Source organism: Oncorhynchus clarkii, chromosome 32, assembly GCF_045791955.1.
Source record: "Oncorhynchus clarkii lewisi isolate Uvic-CL-2024 chromosome 32, UVic_Ocla_1.0, whole genome shotgun sequence".
Taxonomy (NCBI): domain Eukaryota; kingdom Metazoa; phylum Chordata; class Actinopteri; order Salmoniformes; family Salmonidae; genus Oncorhynchus; species Oncorhynchus clarkii.
In genome coordinates this window covers 29,615,955-29,637,114 of record NC_092178.1, presented here as the reverse complement: position 1 = coordinate 29,637,114, position 21,160 = coordinate 29,615,955, and the positions used below count along the sequence as shown (strand labels likewise).

The 21,160-nt window shown below is 42.6% G+C and overlaps 1 protein-coding gene across 1 annotated transcript in view; it reads left to right on the top strand.

Annotated features, from left to right (window-relative positions):
• LOC139391949 (brevican core protein-like) overlaps positions 1-21,160 on the top strand; it is a 41,819-nt gene that overhangs the window by 8,345 nt on the left and 12,314 nt on the right. Inside the window, exons 2-7 of the mRNA XM_071139559.1 lie at positions 13,463-13,542; positions 14,208-14,594; positions 14,830-15,004; positions 15,386-15,513; positions 16,506-16,799; positions 18,494-20,167. Coding sequence (XP_070995660.1) covers positions 13,463-13,542; positions 14,208-14,594; positions 14,830-15,004; positions 15,386-15,513; positions 16,506-16,799; positions 18,494-20,167 — 2,738 coding nt within the window. The remainder of the gene's footprint in view (positions 1-13,462; positions 13,543-14,207; positions 14,595-14,829; positions 15,005-15,385; positions 15,514-16,505; positions 16,800-18,493; positions 20,168-21,160) is intronic.

The window sequence follows — 21,160 nt, the reverse complement described above, 5'->3', positions numbered from 1 at the left end:
GAGGGCCCTCACCTCCTCCCTGTAGGCCGTCTCGTCGTTGTTGGTAATCAAGCCTACCACTGTTGTGTCGTCCGCAAACTTGATGATTGAGTTGGAGTTGGTTGTTAAAGGGTTGGAGTTGGTTGTTAAAGGGATAGTTCACCCAAATTGCATTGTAATTTGCATGAACTATCCCTTTAACAGACAAGGCTGCGGGGAAGAGTCAGAGGTAGTACTTAATAAAGGAACTTGAATGAGCCTCCGGTATTCATTGAAAAAGGGGAAGTTAGATGAATGAACTAGGGTTACGGAGGACAGACCAGCGATGAAGAGACAATGAGCTGAGAGAATTAAAAACAAGCCGCCAACCTTCTCTTGTGTGTCTGTGCCAGAACCGTTCCTTTTGTAGTTTTCTATAAAACAAAATGCGGATGTTGTGCCTCGCTGGGCCGTGCAGAGACTGCTAACATCTTCTGCTTCCCCTGTGACACTGTCTCCTCAGTCTCCTCATCCAGGGAAACCAGGACATCATGCACCTTCTTGTCTTTCATCCCACCCTGCAGGAGGCGAGAGCCGGGCTGCTCTGAGTGCACTCTGTTTCTCTGGCTTTCACCACGCAGCCTCTGGGACTGTGGGCTCATTTAGTTCACTTCAGTAATGGACACAACATATAGGCTGGGCGGGTGGAGAGGAGAGGGGGAGATGGAGGAGTGGGAGCATAAGCAGAGAAGTGAGAGGTGTCCTGACAGAAGTGAAGGGATGGAGAGCAGGAGGTAAGGAGGGAAAGCAAGATTTGATCTAAACTAAACACTCCATTAAGCATCCCCCAACCTTGAAATTAAGTGACAGAAAACACAACCTCACTAAAATGGTTGCAAGAGCTACATAGCTTCAAATCAAATCAAATTGTATTGGTCACATACACATGGTTAGCACATGTTATTGTGAGTGTAGCGAAATGCTTGTGCTTCTAGATCTGACAGTGCAGCACTATCTAACAGGTAATATTTAACAATTCCACAACAAAACCTAATACACACAATCGAGTAAAGGAATGGGATAAGAATATATAAGTATATATGGATGAGCAGTAACAGCGGCTAAGATGCAATAGATAGTAAAGAATAGATAGTGAAGGATACAGTATACAGTATATACATATGAGATGAGTGATGCGAGAATGTAAACATTCTTAAAGTGGCATTATTTGTCACGACTTCAGCCGATGTCGGTCCCTCTCCTTGTTTGGGCGGTGTTCGGTGGTCGATGTCACTTATCTTCTAGCCATCACTGAGCCATTTTTCATTTTCCATTGGTTTTGTCTCGTCTTCCTTCACACCTGGTTCCAATCCCATCAATTACATGTTGTGTATTTAACCCTCTGTTTTCCCTCATGTCCTTGTCTGAGATTGTTTGATTGTATGTTAGTGTATTATGTGTTGGTGCGCGATGGGTTTTATACCCACTTTTTATTATTTTGTCATTTTGGTTTTGGAGTTTTGTGAAGCACTGATTAAACAACTCCGTTTACACCAAGTTCGATTCTCCTGCGCCTGACTTCCCTGCCACCAACCCGCACCCATTACATTATTAAAGTGACTAGTGTACCATTTATTAAAGTGGCCAATGATATCAAGTCTGTAGGTAGGCAGCCGCCTCTCTGTGCTATTGATGGCCTTGAGATAGAAGCTGTTTTTCAATCTTTCTGTCCCAGCTTTGATGTACCTGTACTGACCTTGCCTTCTGGATAGAAGCGGGGTGAACAGGCAGTGGCCTTGATGACCTTTTTTGCCTTCCTGTGACATCGGGTGTTGTAGGCGTCCTGGAAGGCAGGTAGTTTGCCCCCGGTGATGCGTTGTGCAGAACTCACCATCCTCTGGAGAGCCCTGCCATTGTGGGCGGTCTGTTGCCATACCAGGGGGTGATACAGCCCGACAGGATGCTCTCAATTGTGCACCTGTAAAAGTTAGTGAGGGTGACAAGACACACAAAAAAGTTAGTGAGGGTGACAAGACACATTTTTTTCAGCCTCCTGAGATTGAAGAGGCGCTGTTGCGCCTTCTTCACCACACGGTCTATGTGCGTGGTCCATTTCGGTTTGTCGGTGGTGTGTACACCGAGGAACTTAAAACGTTTCACCTTTTCCACTGCTGTCTCGTCGAAGTGGATAGGGAGGTGCACCCTTTGCTGTTTCCTGAAGTACACAATTATCTCTTTTGTTTTGCTGACATTAAGTGAGAGGTTATTTTCCTGACACCACACTCCTAGGGCCCTCACCTCCTCCCTGTAGGCTGCCTTGTTGTTGTTGGTACTCAAGCCTACCACTGTAGTTGCATCTGCAACTTGATGATCGAGTTGGAGGCGTGAATGTCCTCGCAGTCATGGGGGAACAGGGAGTACAGAAGGGGGCTGAGAACGCACCCTTGTGGGGCCCCAGTGTTGAGGATCAGCGTAGCAGTGGTCATGTTTCCTACCTTCACCACCTGGGGGAATCCCGTCAGGAAGTCCAGGGCCCAGTTGCACAGGGCAGGGTCGAGATCCAGGGTCTCAAGCTTAATAATGAGATTGAGCTGTAGTTGATGAGCAGCATTCTTACATAGGTATTCCTCTTGTCCTGATGGGATAGGGCAGTGTGCAGTGTGATGGCGATTGCATCATCTGTGGACCTATTGGCGCGGTAAGCAGTTGGGTGTGACAGGTAGGTTGGAGGTGATATGATCCTTGACTAGTATCTCAAAGCACTTCATGATGACATGATACGTCTCGTGTTTGAGACTTTGAATTGCGACTCCACTTTGTCTCTATACTGATGGTTTGCTTGTTTAATTGCCTTATGGAGGGAATAACTCATCTGTTTGTATTCGGTCATGTTTCCAGTCGCCTTGCCATGATTAAATGCGGTGGTACGTGCTTTCAGTTTTGCGCGAATGCTGCCATCAATCCACGGTTTCTGGTTAGGGAAGGTTTTAATAGCCACAGTAGGTACAAGATCTCCTATACTCTTCCTTATAAACTCGCTCATCGAGTCAGCGTATACGTCAATGTTATTGTCTGAGGCTACCCGGAACATATCCCAGTCCATGTGATTGAAGCAATCTTGAAGCATGGAATCCGATTGGTCACACCAGCATTGGATAGGCCTAAGCATGGGTGCTTCCTGTTTTAGTTTCTGCCTATAGGAGGGGAGCAACAAGATGGAGTCATGGTCGTATTTGCCAAACAGAGGGCGGTGGAGGGCCTTGTATGCATGGTGGAAGTTGGAGTAGCAATGGTCGAGCGTATTACTCGCTTGTGTACTGCAAATGATATGCTTATAGAATTTAGGTAGCCTTGTTCTCAAATTAGCTTTGTTAAAATCTCCAGCTACAATAAATGCAGCCTCAGGATATATGGTTTCCAGTTTGCATAAAGTCCAGTGAAGTTCCTTGTTGGCCGTCTTGGTATCCGCTGCGGGGGGATATACATGGCTGTGATGATAACCGAGGAGAGTTCTCTTGGGAGATAATATGGTCTGCTTTTGATTGTGAGGAATTCTAGGTCAGGTGAACAAAATGACCTGAGTTCTTGTATGTTGTTACAATTACACCATGAGTTGTTAATCATGAAACGTACACCACCGCCCTTCTTGTTACCGGAGAGATGTTTATTCCTGTCGGTGCGATGCACTGAAAAACCCTCTGGCTGTACGGACTCCGACAGCATGTCCCCAGCTAGCCATGTTTTTGTGAAACGGAGTATGTTACAATTCCAGATATCTCTTTGGAAAGCAACTCTTGCCCTGATTTCATACATTTTGTTAACTACTGTAGGGACTGGATATTAGCAAGTAATATACTCTGAAGCGCACATCCGAAGCCTCACTAAAAGACCGCTCCGGTACCCTCTCCTCCGACGGCGTTGTTTTGGGTCGGCCTCTGGAATCAGTTCAAATGCCCTGGGAGGTGCAGACAAAGTATCCATTTTGGGAAAGTCGTATTCCTGGTCGTAGTGCTGGTTGTGCTGGTAAGTCAACGTCTCTCTGATATCCAACAGTTCTTTCCGGCTGTATGTAATAACACTTAAGGTTTTCTGAACTAACAATGTAAGAAATAATACATTTAAAAAACGAAATAGTGCACAGTTTCCTAAGGACTAGAAGCGAAGCTTCCATCTCTATCAGTGCCATCTTGTAGCTGTTTATGTGATTTGACCTTGGTATGCCTCTTGTATGAGACATGTACTGCGGCAGTACACCTGTATACAACCAACCCAGGATCCAGGAGAGATACAGGGTGTGCAGGCTTTTGGTTCAGCCCTGCACTAAAGGCACCATAATGAACTAATTTGATTCAACTAATTGATTGGAACAGAAGTGTTTGTGGTGGGCTGGAACAAAAAGCTGCACACACACACTCGCCTGGTTGACCAACTACTTCAGTGTGCCAAATCGGAGGGCCTGTTGTCCGGACCTCTGACAGTCTCTATGGGTGTGCCACAGGGTTAAATTCTCGGGCCAACTCTCTTTTCTGTATACATCAATGATGTTGCTCTTGCTGCTGGTGATTCTCTGATCCACTTCTACGCAGACGACACCATTCTGTATACTTCTGGCCCCTCCTTGGACACTGTGTTAACTAAGCTCCAGATGAGCTTCAATGCCATACAACTCTCCTTCCGTGGCCTCCAACTGCTCTTAAACGCAAGTAAAACTAAATGCATGCTTTTCAATTAATCACTGTCCGCACCTGCTCGGCCGTCCAGCATCACTACTCTGGACGGCTCTGACTTAGAATACGTGGACAACTACAAATACCTGGGTGTCTGGTTAGACTGTAAACTCTCCTTCCAGACTCACATTAAACTAAGCATCTCCAATCCAAAATTAAATCTAGAATCGGCTTCCTATATCGCAACAAAGCATCCTTCACTCATGCTGCCAAACATACCCTCGTAAAACTGACCATCCTACCGATTCTCGACTTCGGTGATGTCATCTATAAAATAGCCTCCAACACTCTACTCAACAAACTGGATGCAGTCTATCACAGTGCCGTCCGTTTTGTCACCAAAGCCCCATACACTATCCACGATTGCGACCTGTACGCTCTTGTTGGTTGGCCCTCGCTTCATACTCGTCACCAAACCCACTGGCTACAGGTTATCTACAAGTCTCTGCTAGATAATGCCCCGCCTTATCTCAGCTCACTGGTCACCATAGCAGCACCCACTCGTAGCACGCGCTCCAGCAGGTATATCTCACTGGTCACCCCTAAAGCCAATTCCTCCTTTGGTCGTCTTTCCTTCCAGTTCTCTGCTGTCCATGATTGGAACGAATTGCAAAAATATCTGAAGCTGGAGACTCACATCCCCCTCACTAGCTTTAAGCACCAGCTGTCAGAGCAGCTTACAGATCACTGCACCTGTACATCGCCCATCTGTAAACAGCCCATCTATCTACCTACCTCATCCCCATACTGGTATTTATGTATTTATTTTGCTCCTTTGCACCTCAGTATCTCTACCTGCACATTCATCTTCTGCCGATCTACCATTCCAGTGTTTAATTGCTATATTGTAATTACTTCACCACCATGGCCTATTTATTTCCTTAACTTACCTCATTTGCACTCACTGTATATAGACTTTTTGTTTCCTTTTGTTCTATTGTATTATTGACTGTATGTTTTGTTTATTCCATGTGTAACTCTGTGTTGCTGTATGTGTCGAATTGCTACGCTTTATCTTGGCCAGGTGGCAGTTGCAAATGAGAACTTGTTCTCAACTAGCCTACCTGGTTAATAATGTCCTCTTGAATCTAGGGGGCACTATTTTCATTTTTGGAAAAATAACGTTCCCAAAGTAAATGGGCTATTTTGTCAGGACAAGATGCTAGAATATGCATATAATTGACAGCTTAGGATAGAAAACACTCTAAAGTTTCCAAAACTGTAAAAATATTGTCTGAGTATAACAGAACTGATATTGCAGGCGAAAGCCTGAGAAAAATCCAATCAGGAAGTGACCCTTTAGAAACCTCTGCGTTCCTATGCGTCTCTATTGAGCAGTGAATGAGATATCAACCAGATTCCTTTTTCTATGGCTTCCCTAATGTGTCTAGTGTCACAATACATAGTTTCAGGCTTTTATTTAGAAAAATGAGCCTGAACGTCAACATTGCGTCAGTGGTCAGCTGGAGTCTCTCAGAGTGTTTTGTGCGTAAGGGACAAATGCTGCCATTGTTTCTCTCTTTCCTACTAAGAAGCCATCTGTCCCAGTTGATATATTATCGAATAGATATTTGAATAACACCTTGAGGATTGATTATAAACAACGTTTGCCATGTTTCTGTCGATATTATGGAGCTAATTTGGAATATTTCTTGGCGTTGTCGTGACCGCAATTTCCGGTCGAATTCTCAGCCAAACGTGAAGAACTAACGGAGTTATTTCGGCTACAAAAATAATATTTTTGGAAAAAAGGAACATTTGCTATCTAACTGGGAGTCTTGTGAGTGAAAACATCCGAAGCTCATCAAAGGTAAACTATTTAATTTGATTGCTTTTCTGATTTTCGTGACCAGGTTGCCTGCTGCTAGCTAGGCATAATGCTATGCTAGGCTATTGATAAACGTACACAAATGCTTAACAAGTGATAAACAAAAGGCTAAGCTGTGTTTCAATATATTTCACTTGTGATTTCATGAATATTAATATTTTCTAGTAATATTTATGTCCGTTGTGTTATGCTAATTAGTGTCAGTTGATGATTACGCTCCCGGATCCGGGATGGGTAGTTACAAGAGGTTTTTAAATAAAGGTGAAATAAATAAAATAAATGTAAAAAACACAGCCCCCTTGGCTCAGGGTTGGTGACTATAGTGCACAGTGCATCACAACACAGTACAGTACAGTATAAGTGTTTGATATCATAATAAAGTGCAGTATGGGTTGTGATAACCTATTTCCCCACAGTTACTTCTCCACAACGTTTTGCTTGCATTCTACCTGTCTTTTTGTGTCTGCATAAAACGGGTAACATAGTCCAAACCTTGTATGCATTGGCACAGCAGTGTTCTAGAACATTGTACCATTGGCATTCATACTTGTCAAATTCTCAGCGCGGCCCAAGCAATTTCTCTAACTGTCAACACGTTCCGATGAAAAAAATAACTTGTACATGGGAGCCGCCTTGGTTGTGAAGTTTGGGAAGGTGTGCGTTGGAGCTGTGCGTCCCCCGGGGACAATGGTCTCAGAGCCGCGTATGTCACAATGGGACGCCGGACTATCAAGTCTTAGTGTCTATGGACTATGATTTACGCTTTAAAACCTCTTAAGGATATGCCCCCTTATTTTCAATTTTCTCCTAAAATCACATAACCAAATCTAACTTTCTGTAACTCAGGCCCTGAAGCAAGGATATGCATATTATTGGTACCATTTGAAAGGAACACTTTGAAGTTTGTGGAAATGTGAAAGGTATGTAGGAGAATATACAAAACAGATCTGGTAAAAGTTATGAACCGGTTGAAAGAGCCCTATTTTATACTGTGTGTATCATGTACTTGAGGATATTGCACAGGCAGCTTTTTCTGGATATGGAATTGCTCTTGGTGGTGTCTCTGGGTGATGCTTGAGTTCTATTCACTGTTTTCTTAATTAAAAAGAGCAGAAAAGCTGGCGGCACAATGACTTCAAGTCCAAGGACGTTCTTCCTGAAAGATAACCAGGCATGACCTCCATTTTATTCCTCGTCATCAGTCTGTCGCCATTAGGATGGATACAAACCTGTGTTTATGGATACTCATATAACAATTATATAGTTTCAGACATCCCTGGTTAGCGTCCTCTTCATGTGGTCAAGTCCTGTTTAAAGGGATTCCTAGTGGTTTTCGGCTTCCTTTTCCATAAAAAAATTGAATAAAGTGTGCCAGAGCATCTTGTCCTGTAATCTTCCCACATGGACTTTTGTAAGAGAACTGATATAAAGGGAAACACAGTGTGCAGCTGTCCTCTTGCCCGTCACTCGTCTTTTGTGAGACATTTTCTAGTGGAGAATACTAATGGCTGCATGTCTGTGGAGCTAACCCAGCTGGCATGAATACAAACAACATTTATTCGACCACAAGAGAGTGCTGTTTTATACTACACTTGTGTCTCTTTGTTGTCCTTGTTTTTGGAGACCTTTGCATGGATAGGTTGTCATTTGATATAAAGTAACAGTAATGATGAGAGTAAGGATTAAAAAAACACAGATGAATGACCTGTGCACTGCGATTGACTTGATTGCGAGTCTTCAGCTAACATGATTGCCTTTTAAAGTATACTGTTGTGCGCAGCTCACTAATCTGTGTTGGATGGTATCCCGGCCTAAATTTTGACTCAGAAAGAAACACATACTTTATAGTGCATGTGTGCTTATGTACAGTACCAGTCAATAGTTTGGACACGCCTACTCATTCAAGTGTTTTTCTTTCTTTTTTTAAACTATTTTCTACATTGTAGAATAATAGTGAATACATCAAAACTATGAAATAACACATATGGAATCATGTAGTAACCACAAAGTGTCAAAATATATTTTTTTATTTCAGATTCTTCGAAGTAGCCACCCTTTGCCTTGATGACAGCTCTCACGCCCTGACCTTAGTTATCTTTGTTTTCTTTATTATTTTGGTTAGGTCAGGGTGTGACGAGGGTGGTATGTGTGTTTTGTCTTGTCTAGGGTTTTTGTACATCTATGGGGTTTTGGTATGTCTAGGTAAATGTAGGTCTATGGTGGCCTGAATTGGTTCCCAATCAGAGGCAGCTGTTTATTGTTGTCTCTGATTGGGGATCCTATTTAGGTTGCCATTTTCCATTTTGGTTTTGTGGGTTATTGTGTAGGTGCATGTCAGCACTCGGTTTATCATAGCTTCACGTTAGTTTTGTTAGTTTGTTTAAGTGTTCTTCGTTAATTAAAGAAGAATGTATTCTTATCAAGCTGCGCCTTGGTCTCATCATTACGAAGAACGTGACAACAGCTATGCACACTCTTAGCATTCTCTCAAACAGCTTCATGAGGAATGCTTTTCCAACAGACTTGAAGGAGTTCCCACATATGCTGAGCACTTGTTGGCTGCTTCACTCTGCGGTCCATTAGTACAAAGGACAGATTTCCACCGGTCTAATGTCCATTTTTCGTGTTTCTTGGCCCAAGAAAGAGTGCACAAAAACAGTTGAATGAGTAGGTGTGTCCAAACTTTTGAGCGGTAGTATAGGTATATATAAATAAATACATATATATATATATATTTATACTGAACAAAATATAAGCGTAACATGCAACAATTTCAAAAATTGTAGTGGGTTACAGTTCATATAAGGAAATCAGTCAATTGAAATTTATTAATTAGGCCCTAATCTATGGATTTCACATGACTGGACAGGGGTGCTGCCATGGGTGAGCCTGGGAGGGCATAGGCCCACCCACTGGGGAGACAGATCCAGCCAATCAGAATGAGTTTTTCACCACAAAAGGGCTTTATTAGACAGAAATACTCCTCAGTTTCATCAGCTGTCCGGGTAGCATAGTTACATGTGGTCTGCAGTTGTGAGGCCGGTTGGACATACTGCCAAATTCTCTAAAACGACTTTGGAGGCGGCTTATGGTAGACAAAGTAACATTAAATTCTCTAGCAACAGTTATGGTGGACATTCCTGCAGTCAGCATGCCAATTGCACGCTCCCTCAAAACTTGAGATATCATTGGCATTGTGTTGTGTGACAAAACTGCACATTTATTTATTTATTTGTACTGTAATCATTGAAATGCAAGAGAAAGGCCATAATGTATTATTCCAGCCCAGGAGCAATTTAGATTTTGGCCAGTAGATGGCAGTAGTGTGTGTGCGCAAAGTGTTAGACTGATCCAATGAAGCATTGCATATCTGTTCAAAATGTTGTATCAAGACTGCCCAAATGTGCCTAATAGTTTTTTAAATACATTTTCAAGTTCATAATTGTGCACTCTCCTCAAACAATAGCATTGTATTATTTCATTGTAATAGCTACTGTAAATTGCACAGTGCAGTTAGATTAACAAGAATTGAAGCTTTCTGCCCATATCAGATATGTCTATGTCCTGGGATTTTATTTTGTTACTTACAACCTCACGCTAATCACATTAGCCTATGTTAGCTTAACCGTCCCGTGGCGGGGACACCGATCCTGTAGAGGAGGTAGACTCAGCGATGCAAGATGTATACACAATATCGGGCTGATTTCCTCAACAATGTTGAAGCGTGAGGCTAAACTTATCCGTTGTTTTGGTTCTGTATCTACTACGTTGTAGCAGCATGAAGCACACCTGCACACATGTGTAGATCATATGTGTGACTGTGTGAGAGCAACGTCTTGCATCGTTCTCAGCTCAACTTCTGTGGTGCTGCTCGTGCCAATGTCGTAGCGCTGAGTCTACCTTTAAATATTATGGAATAATATGTATTTACACTGTAGTTAAACTGTCTCTGCCTACGTAATTACTTTGTAAAGACACATTTTTAGGCAAATGCTTTGAAGTGGTCCCGAAATGCTCACATTCAAAGGGTCATATAAGGACATGACTTTCAATTTCACTTATCTCATCAGAGAGTGAATATCCACAAATCGTAGTATTAGGAGTAGTAGTTTATTACATTTTACATGTAGGCCGTACTTGGCAGCCTAAAGCTGAATTGCAGTACACAGCATATATACAAGTAACAAATCTCAAAGCGCTTGAAAAGCAAAACAAGCATCAATTAAAAGTATGAATGACATGAGTATAGGTCTGCACAGTTCTAAGTACTTCAAGCCTCTAAGAGATGAAGCGACAACCGCTTATACATTTGTAGCTACAACCCGCATCAGAGTAGCACAGTAACACAGACAGCTCAGAGTAAACTATGTGTTGTCTCCTGCATTTACATATCCCTTACCATGACTTGTATCATGATGGAAGCTGATCTTGGATATCCAGAGAAGTGTACTGGTATAACATATGTGCTGGGTCTTCCTTGGTCAGTCGAATGAACGTGGCTCTTTTTTGAGGGTGTCTGGGGCTCGTTTAGTAGGTTTAGTAGTAAGCTTTGTGAAACGGTGGGTGGTGGATTGGTGCAACTGGTGCTTGACTATTAGAATTTCAGTCACATAGAATGACTAGAAAAGCCTGAATCAAGCCAGCTGGATAGGAGTGTACTCTCCCAACACAAAGACACACAAACACACGCGCGTGCACACACACACACACACACACACACACACACACACACACAGAGTATTTGTGTATATTTTGACGAGAAGACATTCTTCATTTAATGTGAGCAGGGTTGTATTTTTTTGAGCAGCTCACAGACTCTGCTTGTCTCGGAAACAGTGTCTGCAGTCCAAGTGACTTAATAGTCTACTGTGTCTGTTAAAAGTCTACTGTGTCTGACTGAAAAATAATACAAATGAAACAGAAACAATATTCACAAATATGTGTAACAAAGACAGATAACTAAGGGTTGGTTTCCTGCAATCATTGCAATTTTTGCAGAAAAGGCAGTCAAGTTTTCCTTTATCCGCAGAATTTACAATTGCTGCAGAATTTCCCCAAAATGCATTTTTTCTTCAGCGCTACTAGATGGCACCAGCCACACTGTATACTTACCCAGTCAGCTAACCTAACATAGCTAGGCGTAAAAGAAACACCTGAAACTAGATCCTGGCAGGGAAGGTTCTCTTCTGCACTTTTCAACCAATCCAGTAAATGTGAAGGAGAAGTTAAGATGGAGTGTCGCCTCGTTAACTTCCGTTTGTTGGCAACTCTGCTAATGCTACCAGTCGACAAACATTCAGGGAGATTCTCAATTGGCCGAAAGTCTGTCCTGACCTCAACTCCGCTCTCCTCTGTGACCCGGAAACGGGTAAGTGGTCAAGTGGTCGAGGAGAGTGTCAGTTTGTCAGTAGGCGAATGCCGGAGTGTCCTCTGCACCTCGATAGCCTCGTCTCGCGAAATCCTCCGCAGAAGAGTTTTGAAATCTGCCACACCACCTTTGAATCGGCTATTGCACATATTTAAAAATGATACACTACTTATCCTTTTATCTATACTATCTGTAGCACAACTACCTACATTTATTTTTAATGCTTCACACATTTATGTTGGGATACCACGTCTGTAACTGTCATGACGCGCTAGTGAAGAAGGTCTCATTTCATAGAAGTGCATTTGTTTCAATGTTTCATCCCCTCCTCTCCTTGATTACCTTTTGACTTTTTAAAAAAAGAAGTGAGGAGAAGAGGATGCAAGGAATTGAGAACACCAATTGAGATTCTCCCTTCGTCATTCATGGAGGAAGAGGTTTTTTTACGACCAGCTAAGCCAAACGCAGGAAACTAGGCAACTTATCAGGTTTAGAGGGTTTTTGACAATTTAAATGTTTGCTCTAAATGGTAATTTAGGCACATTTTTCAAGTCTGCAGAATTTTGGGAAAGTGCATCTAGTAAAACGGGGATGGCATAAAGATATAATGAGTGAAATCATAATCGTATAGGTGATTCAACTGGTGGTCAAGACGCACAAAATTGAAATATTTTTATTTCTATGAGGTCAAAGGTAAAAAGCATACCCTTTTGGAGAAGGTTCTGAAAGTACTCAAAAGTATGAGGTAAAGTTTGTTGCCTTGTCCTTTCTGAAAAGTATTTTTGAAAAACATAAACTGTCTTTTGTCAAAAATTCACTTATTTGTGTGAGGTAGATGTTTATGGCCCCTCCCCTTTCCATCGTGGCTGCCTCTGAGGTTGTGTGAGGTCAGTGAGAGCCGCCTGCCATGCCTGCTGAGCTAATAACAGGGTCAGACTGGTGAAGAGGCACTGGCAGAAAACCCTGGGCAATGCAGACGTGTAATTTTCTCTTGGAGGTGATGAATCGCTTGCGGTCAGATGTGGATGTGCCGCCGGATTCCTTTTTGGGGTCTGAGCAACTGCTCCTCCAATGTCTCTGTGTCCTGTATTAGGATATTTCAAGGTCCTTGATCTTTTTATATTATTGAATTAAGACCGTTTAGTCTTTACTTTATTCCCATAAATGGTCAATTTTCTGTCACCACCACATTTTTTCCTCATACTGCATGTGCTTTTCATCAACTACACTTTCAATCTCATCATCCTCCATTTCTCCACACATCCTTCTCTCAGCTCCTGCTCTCTCTCATCTCTCATCGATCAGTTAGACGCTGTTTGTCAATCAAACTACTTGTTTACCGTCTGGCATTGATCTAACATTTTAATACTCATCATTCATCACTCTCTGCCCTCTCTGTCCTTATCTACACTCGAATCATAGAGGGTATATAATGTAGGAGTAAAATAAGCCAACAAAAATAATACTGTAACCAATTGGCGAAGTAGAGATTGTTTGTTAAATAAGGTGCATATGCCATATGTAATATGTAAAAAAAAAAAAAAACTCCCTTATCTCACTCTCACTATCTCTCCTCCACAGACCAGTAAGGTTCCTCCTCCTTCTGTGCGCACTTTGCCATCTGACCCTGGCTTTCCCCGCCCAAACAGGATACTCAGAAGGTACAGATCTTCTAACGTGTATTTTGATGCATTATCATTATTTGGGATGACAATGCATTGCATTAAAACTTTTATTTTGATTTCAGGTTATTATTTTAAAGGGATACTTCTGGATTTTAGCCGTTATCTACTTCCCCAGAGTCAGATGAACATGTGGATACCATTTTTATGTCTCTGCTAGCATTAGCGCAAATAGCATGCTAGCTGTTCCTGTAGACTTCTAGTCATTGTGCTAACGTTAGGTAGCATTGGCTCACGAAACTACCTCTTAACTTCCGTCATACTGGACGCAGAGACATAAAGTAGTATCACAAAGTATCCCTTTAGCCTAAGCAGCGCTGTGGTCCTCATGAACTGAAATTTAAAGACTCAGTTGCTGTATAGTAATTGCTGCATAATAGTTGCTGTATAAACATGGATTATGTCTAATTTATATTTCTATATATTCAACATGTAGCTGATTAAAGCATTTGTTTTTCTGCCCACTCCGTAATCATATAATATTTTGAGGGGAAATTACACTCATCCATGGAATATAACCATTGCTGCAGAATTTTGAAGATTGTCCCCGAAATGCATTATTCACCATCACCACTAGAGGTCAATAGCCGGCCACTTACTCAGTCAGCATCATTTACTCACTGTGTCTCTCCTTCCTGACTCAGATGACAACCGACAACTCCAGGTCACCATCTCCAAGGCAATCCCGATTTCCACTGCACAGCTAGGAGGCTCCATCACAATCCCATGTATGGTGTCCCTGTCCCCTGGGCCCCCCTCGTCCTCCTCGCCCCCCAGCCCGCCCCGGGTCAAGTGGAGCGTGTTGCATGATGGGGAGCAGGAGGAGACGGAGATCCTGGTGGCGCGGGGTCAAAGGGTGAAGGTCAACGAGGCCTACGGAGAACGAGCTTCCCTGGTCAACTTTGCTGACTCGCCCGAGGACCTCTCCCTCTGGCTGGGGGAGCTGCGCTCAACAGACACAGGGCACTACCGTTGCGAGGTGCAGCAGGGCCTGGACGACGCCAGCGACTTCACACAGATCAAGGTCAAAGGTAACAAAAGGAGAAGGATTTTTAAGGCTGTAGGAGTCTGTGAATATTTTAGATTTTTAAAAACTTGTCTAACAGGTTTAGAAACTGCGAACAGGTTTAGAAACAACCAGATTTAGCCTTATATGCAACTATTAATATGTTTTCTTTCAGTTTTTACCACATATTGTGTATTTGAACCTGTCAATATTTATCTGTGTGTGTATGTTTGTGTTTGTGCACACGTGTGTGCATGTAGGTGTGGTCTTCCACTACAGACATGCCTCTGGTCGCTATGCATTTTCGTTCAGTGAGGCCCAGGCGGTGTGCGAGAGCATTGGGGCACACATCGCTACTCCCGACCAGCTTCTGGCAGCCTATTACGATGGCTATGAGCAGTGTGACGCCGGCTGGCTCGCTGACCAATCTGTCAGGTATCCACAACTTGTCTTATAATACAAAGACACATTTCTTAAAGGTGCAATACTTTGTTTTGACTAATTCACACGCCTATAGGCTACTGGGAATTTTGAATTTGACCCACTGTGTGGTATGTAATACTATTTTCTGGCAGACTGTATGTTGACCTGAATCAGTTTCACTCTAGTCCTGATGTTAATTAAGCTAGATTTCCTCATGAGCATTATCATGGCTTACATGTGTAAAATAGGGACTCTATTTGGTCTGTGTTCCCAACACACACATCAATTCCCGCTAACAGATTAAAAAATAATGACTGAGGCCCCTCACTTATCAGAGTTAGTCTTTACAACATTTTCTTAGCACAGGAAATACTAATATTTTCTATTTCGCAGATATCCAATCCAAGTTCCCCGGGAAGGTTGCTATGGTGACATGGATGGTCGCCCGGGAGTGAGGAACTATGGGACACTGGAACCAGAGGAGCTGTTTGATGTGTATTGTTATGTGGAGCATATTGATGGTAAAGAACAACAACTTGTGAATAGCTTCCCGTAAAATAGTGACAGTGTGATTAGCTCCCCGTAAAAAGGCAGTGTAAATAGTGACAGTGTTAATAGCTCCTCGTAAAAAGGCAGTGTAAATAGTGACAGTGTGAATAAATGTGATTCTACTGAGCAATAACATATGTTTGTGTCATTGTGTCAAAAAATAATAAAGGACAATATGTCATTTTGCCAAGACAGATGCTTTGTCATTGTACATCATCATGTGTTCTGAAGGCACTCTATAAAATGACTGTGTTGGGTCTCCTTAAAGGGATAGTTCACCCAAATTGCAAAATTACATATTGATTTTCTTACCCTCCAAACATTCTCTGAACAAAGTATGACAGCAATCCATGCTTTGATTTAGTTTCCCTGGTACTGTTTCCACATGCTAACCTTTTAGTATTCAGCATTTGTGGCACCATCCGAGTCATGGGACCGATATTAGCATTTTTCACGCATCATATTCAAATAATTTATAAGTGACTTTGTTGAGCTTTACAATTTTAGATACTTTCTGATTATTTGGACATGACGTGCAAAAAATGCTAACATCGGTCCCATGACTTTGAATGGGATGTGTGCCACAAATGCTAAAACATGGTAACAGTGCCAGGTAAACTAAACCAAATCATGGATTGCTGTCATAACTTTACCATAGACCACTTACAGGGCAAGGAAACCAATATATCATTTTTTAATTTGAGTGAACTATCCCTTTAAGTTACAGTCATGTAGGGATTTCAGCTAGTGGACAGAATACACACTTTAGATGAGTCAGATCATTTGTATTTACAGGTACAATACATATCAAATACTGATGTCATTTTCCCAACCGAGATCTCATTCTCCCATGTGTTCAGCCTTTTGTATTTTTCCAGATACTGCAGGAAAATTAAGGATCTAGGACAATCGTTCGAAATCTAAATCCCATTAGGACTCTAACACATTACCTTTTTTTGTGCAGGGGAGGTGTTCCATGGCTCTGCCCCTAAGCAGCTGTCATTGAATGAGGCTTGGGCGTACTGCGAGAAGGAAGGGGCAGAGCTGGCTACCACAGGGCAGCTGTACATGGCATGGAGTGAGGGTCTGGACCGCTGCAACCCTGGCTGGCTGTCTGATGGCAGCGTGCGCTACCCCGTCATCACCCCTAGAGCGCGCTGTGGAGGTCCACAGGCAGGGGTCAAGACCCTGTATCGCTACAGCAACCAGACAGGCTTCCCTGAATCCTCCAGCCGCCATGATGTTTACTGTTTCAGAGGTCTGAGTCTTGTACTGGACTAATTAGTAGTTAACCTCTATGGGACGGTTGAGCTAATGTGATTAGCATGAGGTTGTAAGTAACAAAAAAAATCCCAGGACATAGACATATCTGATATGGGCAGAAAGCTTCAATTCTTGTTAGTCTAACTGCACTGTCCAATTTACAGTAGCTATTACAGTGAAATAATACCATGCTATTGTTTGAGAAGAGTGCACAATTATGAACTTAAAAATGTAATAATAAACCAATTAGGCACATTTGGGCAGTCTTCATACAACATTTTGAACAGATATGCAATGGTTCATTGGATCAGTCTAAAACTTTGCACATATAATACTGCCATCTAGTGGCCAAATTTGTGCCTGGGCTAGAATGACACATTATGGCCTTTCTCTTGCATTTAAAAATTGACAGTACAAAAAAAAAAAAAAAAAGTTTATTATTTGTATTATCTTTTACCAGATCTAATGTGTTATATTCTCTTACATTAATTTCACATTTCCACAAACCTCAAAGTGTTTCCTTTCCAATGGTATCAAGAATATGCATATCCTTGCTTCAGGTCCTGAGCTAGAGGCAGTTAGATTTGGGTATGTCATTTTAGGCGAATATTGCAAAAAAGTGTTGGCTCCTTAAGAGATTTTAAAAGAGATAGCAAAGTACTTATTTGAGGTCTGTTTTGTACTGGACTAATTACTAGTTAAAAGATTCTTAAGAGTATATTGACGCACCTGTGTGTTAAACCTTAGTAACATAATAATAAAATCCCCATCAAAATCTGTCAGTTTAAGCTAGAGATATCAGTTTTTTTTGCATGGGCTGCGTCTCAGTCCATAACAACTGTCTATGTCGGCCTTCCGTATCTGCGGTGGAAGGTGGCCAAGCTACAGTGGTGTTTGTCAGACCATTAGACATCCCGAAAATCGGTCTTCTCGCAAAAACGGATGTAGCATCTGAACGGTTTGGCCTAAAAAACTGTTATGACCACTCTATGGAAAAGGGAGACGCTCACGAACACGTTTTCTGTTTATCTTTACGAGGACACTGGTCTCGTCTGAAGGTAACACATACAAACAAATGGAAGTGTGAAGGTCGTTTTGTGCCTAAAAAAATAAGGGTTTAAATATGTGTGAAGATTTTCTTTTAAATGTATCCTGAGCTTTCTTATATCTCCTAAATATAAGACATACACTTCAAAACCATATTTCTTATGAAGTTTATTGTTTTACTATTTTTTGCCATGTTTGAATGTGTTATTCAATGCGTTTCTATGGGCTATAGTCGTAAAGTCCTAATTCAATATTTAATCAAATAATGTAAAAAAAAAAAAAAAAAAAAAAAGTTTTAAAAAGTTGATGCCTAAATGGGTCCTAAAATTCTAATCAGATATCCATATGATCCATGGTATGACCATCTTAAAATATTTCCATATTCCCCACAAATTTTAGAGGTCTGTTTTGTACTGGCCTAATTAGTAGATAAAAGAGATAGTACAGTGCCTATTTCAGAGGTCTGTTTTTGTACTGGACTAAATAGTTGTTGCATAGATAATAGTCTTTTTTTATTGCAAGATATTTGTTAGATTGCATGCTTCTATGGATTATTTTGTGTTATGCAGAGAATGTCTTAGTTTTATGTCCATTCATTAAACAACCTCACTGAGTCTCCTGTCCACTCCCTGTTCTTCTCAGGTAATGGGAATCCTCACACGGATGCCCCCATGGACTACATGGCCACTGAACCAGAGGACATCGGACAAGATATTGTTGTTCTTATGGAGCCTGCGGAGGAGCTCCATCCGAGCCTGGATCCAGAGCAAGTGGAGCGAGAGGCCCAGAGTGTCCTGCAATCCCTCCCCGTCTTCCAGTCAGCTCCTGCTCGGGAGGACCTGCAAGGATCTCCCCCTACTTCCATGTCAAGCACAGAGGTCCCACTCACCCGTACAGCTTCCACCCAGGACCTCCTCCAGCCTTTTGATGAGACTTCACTTCCTGTAGAAGAACTCTACCACTCCCAGCATCCTACTTCACTTCCCAGCACCTCCAGTGAGCCAGACTCCCTTCACGATGGAGACTATCACTCCCAGCATTCTACTTCACTACCCAGCACCTCCAGTGAGCCAGACTCCCTTCACGAAGGAGACTATCACTCACATAATTCTACTTCACTTCCCAGCACCTCCAGTGTGCCAGACTCCCTTCACGAAGAAAACTATCACTCCCAGCATTCTAGTTCATTACCCAGCACATCCAGTGAGCCAGACTCCCTTCACGATGGAGACTATCACTCCCAGCATTCTACTTCACTTCCCAGCACCTCCAGTGAGCCAGACTCCCTTCACGAAGGAGACTATCACTCACATAATTCTACTTCACTTCCCAGCACCTCCAGTGTGCCAGACTCCCTTCACGAAGAAAACTATCACTCCCAGCATTCTAGTTCATTACCCAGCACATCCAGGGAGCCAGACTCCCTTCACGATGGAGACTATCACTCCCAGCATTCTACTTCACTTCCCAGCACCTCCAGTGAGCCAGACTCCCTTCACAAAGGAGACTATCACTCCCAGCATCCTACTTCATTACCCAACAACTCCAGTGAGCCAGACTCCCTTCACGAAGGAGACTATCACTCACGGAATTCTACTTCACTTCCCAGCACCTCCAGTGTGCCAGACTCCCTTCACGAAGGAGACTATCACTCCCAGCATCCTACTTCATTACCCAACACCTCCAGTGTGCCAAACTCCCTTCACGAAGGAGACTTTCACTCCCAGCATCCTACTTTTTTACCCAGCACCTCCAGTGTGCCAGACTCCCTTCACGAAGGAGACTATCACTCCCAGCATCCTACTTCATTACCCAACAACTCCAGCATGCCAGACTCCCTCCACGAAGGCAACTCCAGTTTCTACCGACTCGAACTGGAAACAAGCCCAGAATTCCCAGAGCCGTCCTACAAGCCACACATACATTACCAGCCGATGCCAGAGATGAACCCGGAGGAACCCGACTACCAGCAGTCAGGCTCTTCCAAGCACTTCCAGCCAATGCCAGAGACCAACCTGGAGTTGGATCAACTGGAAGCCAACTACAGCACAACAGCAGGTAACCAGAGCCATCGGGAGAATGCACAAGAGACTACCAACATGGCCTTTGACCCCATAGAGAATGCTACCGAGGCACGTGACCCCACCGCAGAGAGAAGACACAAAGAGGCGATCGTGGGAGAACTTGAAGAGACATCCATCTCGACCGAATCCCTGGGTGAGCTTGATCCTCACCCAGTCGGGTCTACACTCTCCCCCCACGGAAGGGCAACCTCAGTGTGGTTGCCCTTGGATGGATCTGGAGATATGTCCCAAGGTATGGATACCTTGCAGCAGACACTCCCATCCAGAGCGACCCACAGCTAGTACATTCATCTTGGGGCGGCAGGGTAGCCTAGTGGTTAGAGCGTTGGACTAGTAACCAAAAGGTTGCAAGTTCAAATCCCCAATCTGACAAGGTACAAATTGTCGTTCTGCCCCTGAACAGGCAGTTAACCCACTGTTCATAGGCCGTTATTGAAAATAAGAATTTGTTCTTAACTGACTTGCCTAGTTAAATGAAGGTAAAATAAAATTAAGATAGCCAGGCGAGACAACCACATATCACAGTCAAACACGTATCACATACATAATTCAATGCAAAATACGATACAAAATGCATAAAAATGTATGTGTGCCTCTTCACAGTCCCCGTCGTGCCGTTAGTTGTTCTTTTATCACATTTTTAAATCTGGTTTTATTAGCTAGCTTTAGTTACCTGGGGTGGCTGAGAGTTCCATTTAGTCATGGCTCTATTTAATATGGTGTGTTTCCTAGCCTAAGTTCTGGACCTGGGGACTGTGAAGAGACCTCTGGTTGCATGTCTTGTGTGATACCGATGAGTGTCCCAACTATGTGCCAACTGCTTGAACAGACAGTTCTGTACCTTCAACACATAGACCACTAGCGATGCAGTCAATCTCTCCTCAACTTTGAGACAGAAGAGATTGACATGGATGTCATTGACATTCGCCCTCTGTGCACATCTAAGTGTGATATGTGCTGCTCTGTTCTAGACCAACTGCATCTGCCCATTGCATGAAAACATGCTTGTTATTTTAGAAGCAAGTGTACTTTGATCATACTTGAAAATTGTGTATAATGTAAAAAATAAAATCAATAATATCTTAGATGTTATAATGTTACAGATGTTTTTGATCTTATAGATGTTTGATCGTACAGATGTTACTCCTAACTCCTTTTCTCAAAAGTATGTACTTTGTCATTGTAGGGCTGTGTAGAACAAGACTTGATAATCATGCAATAATAA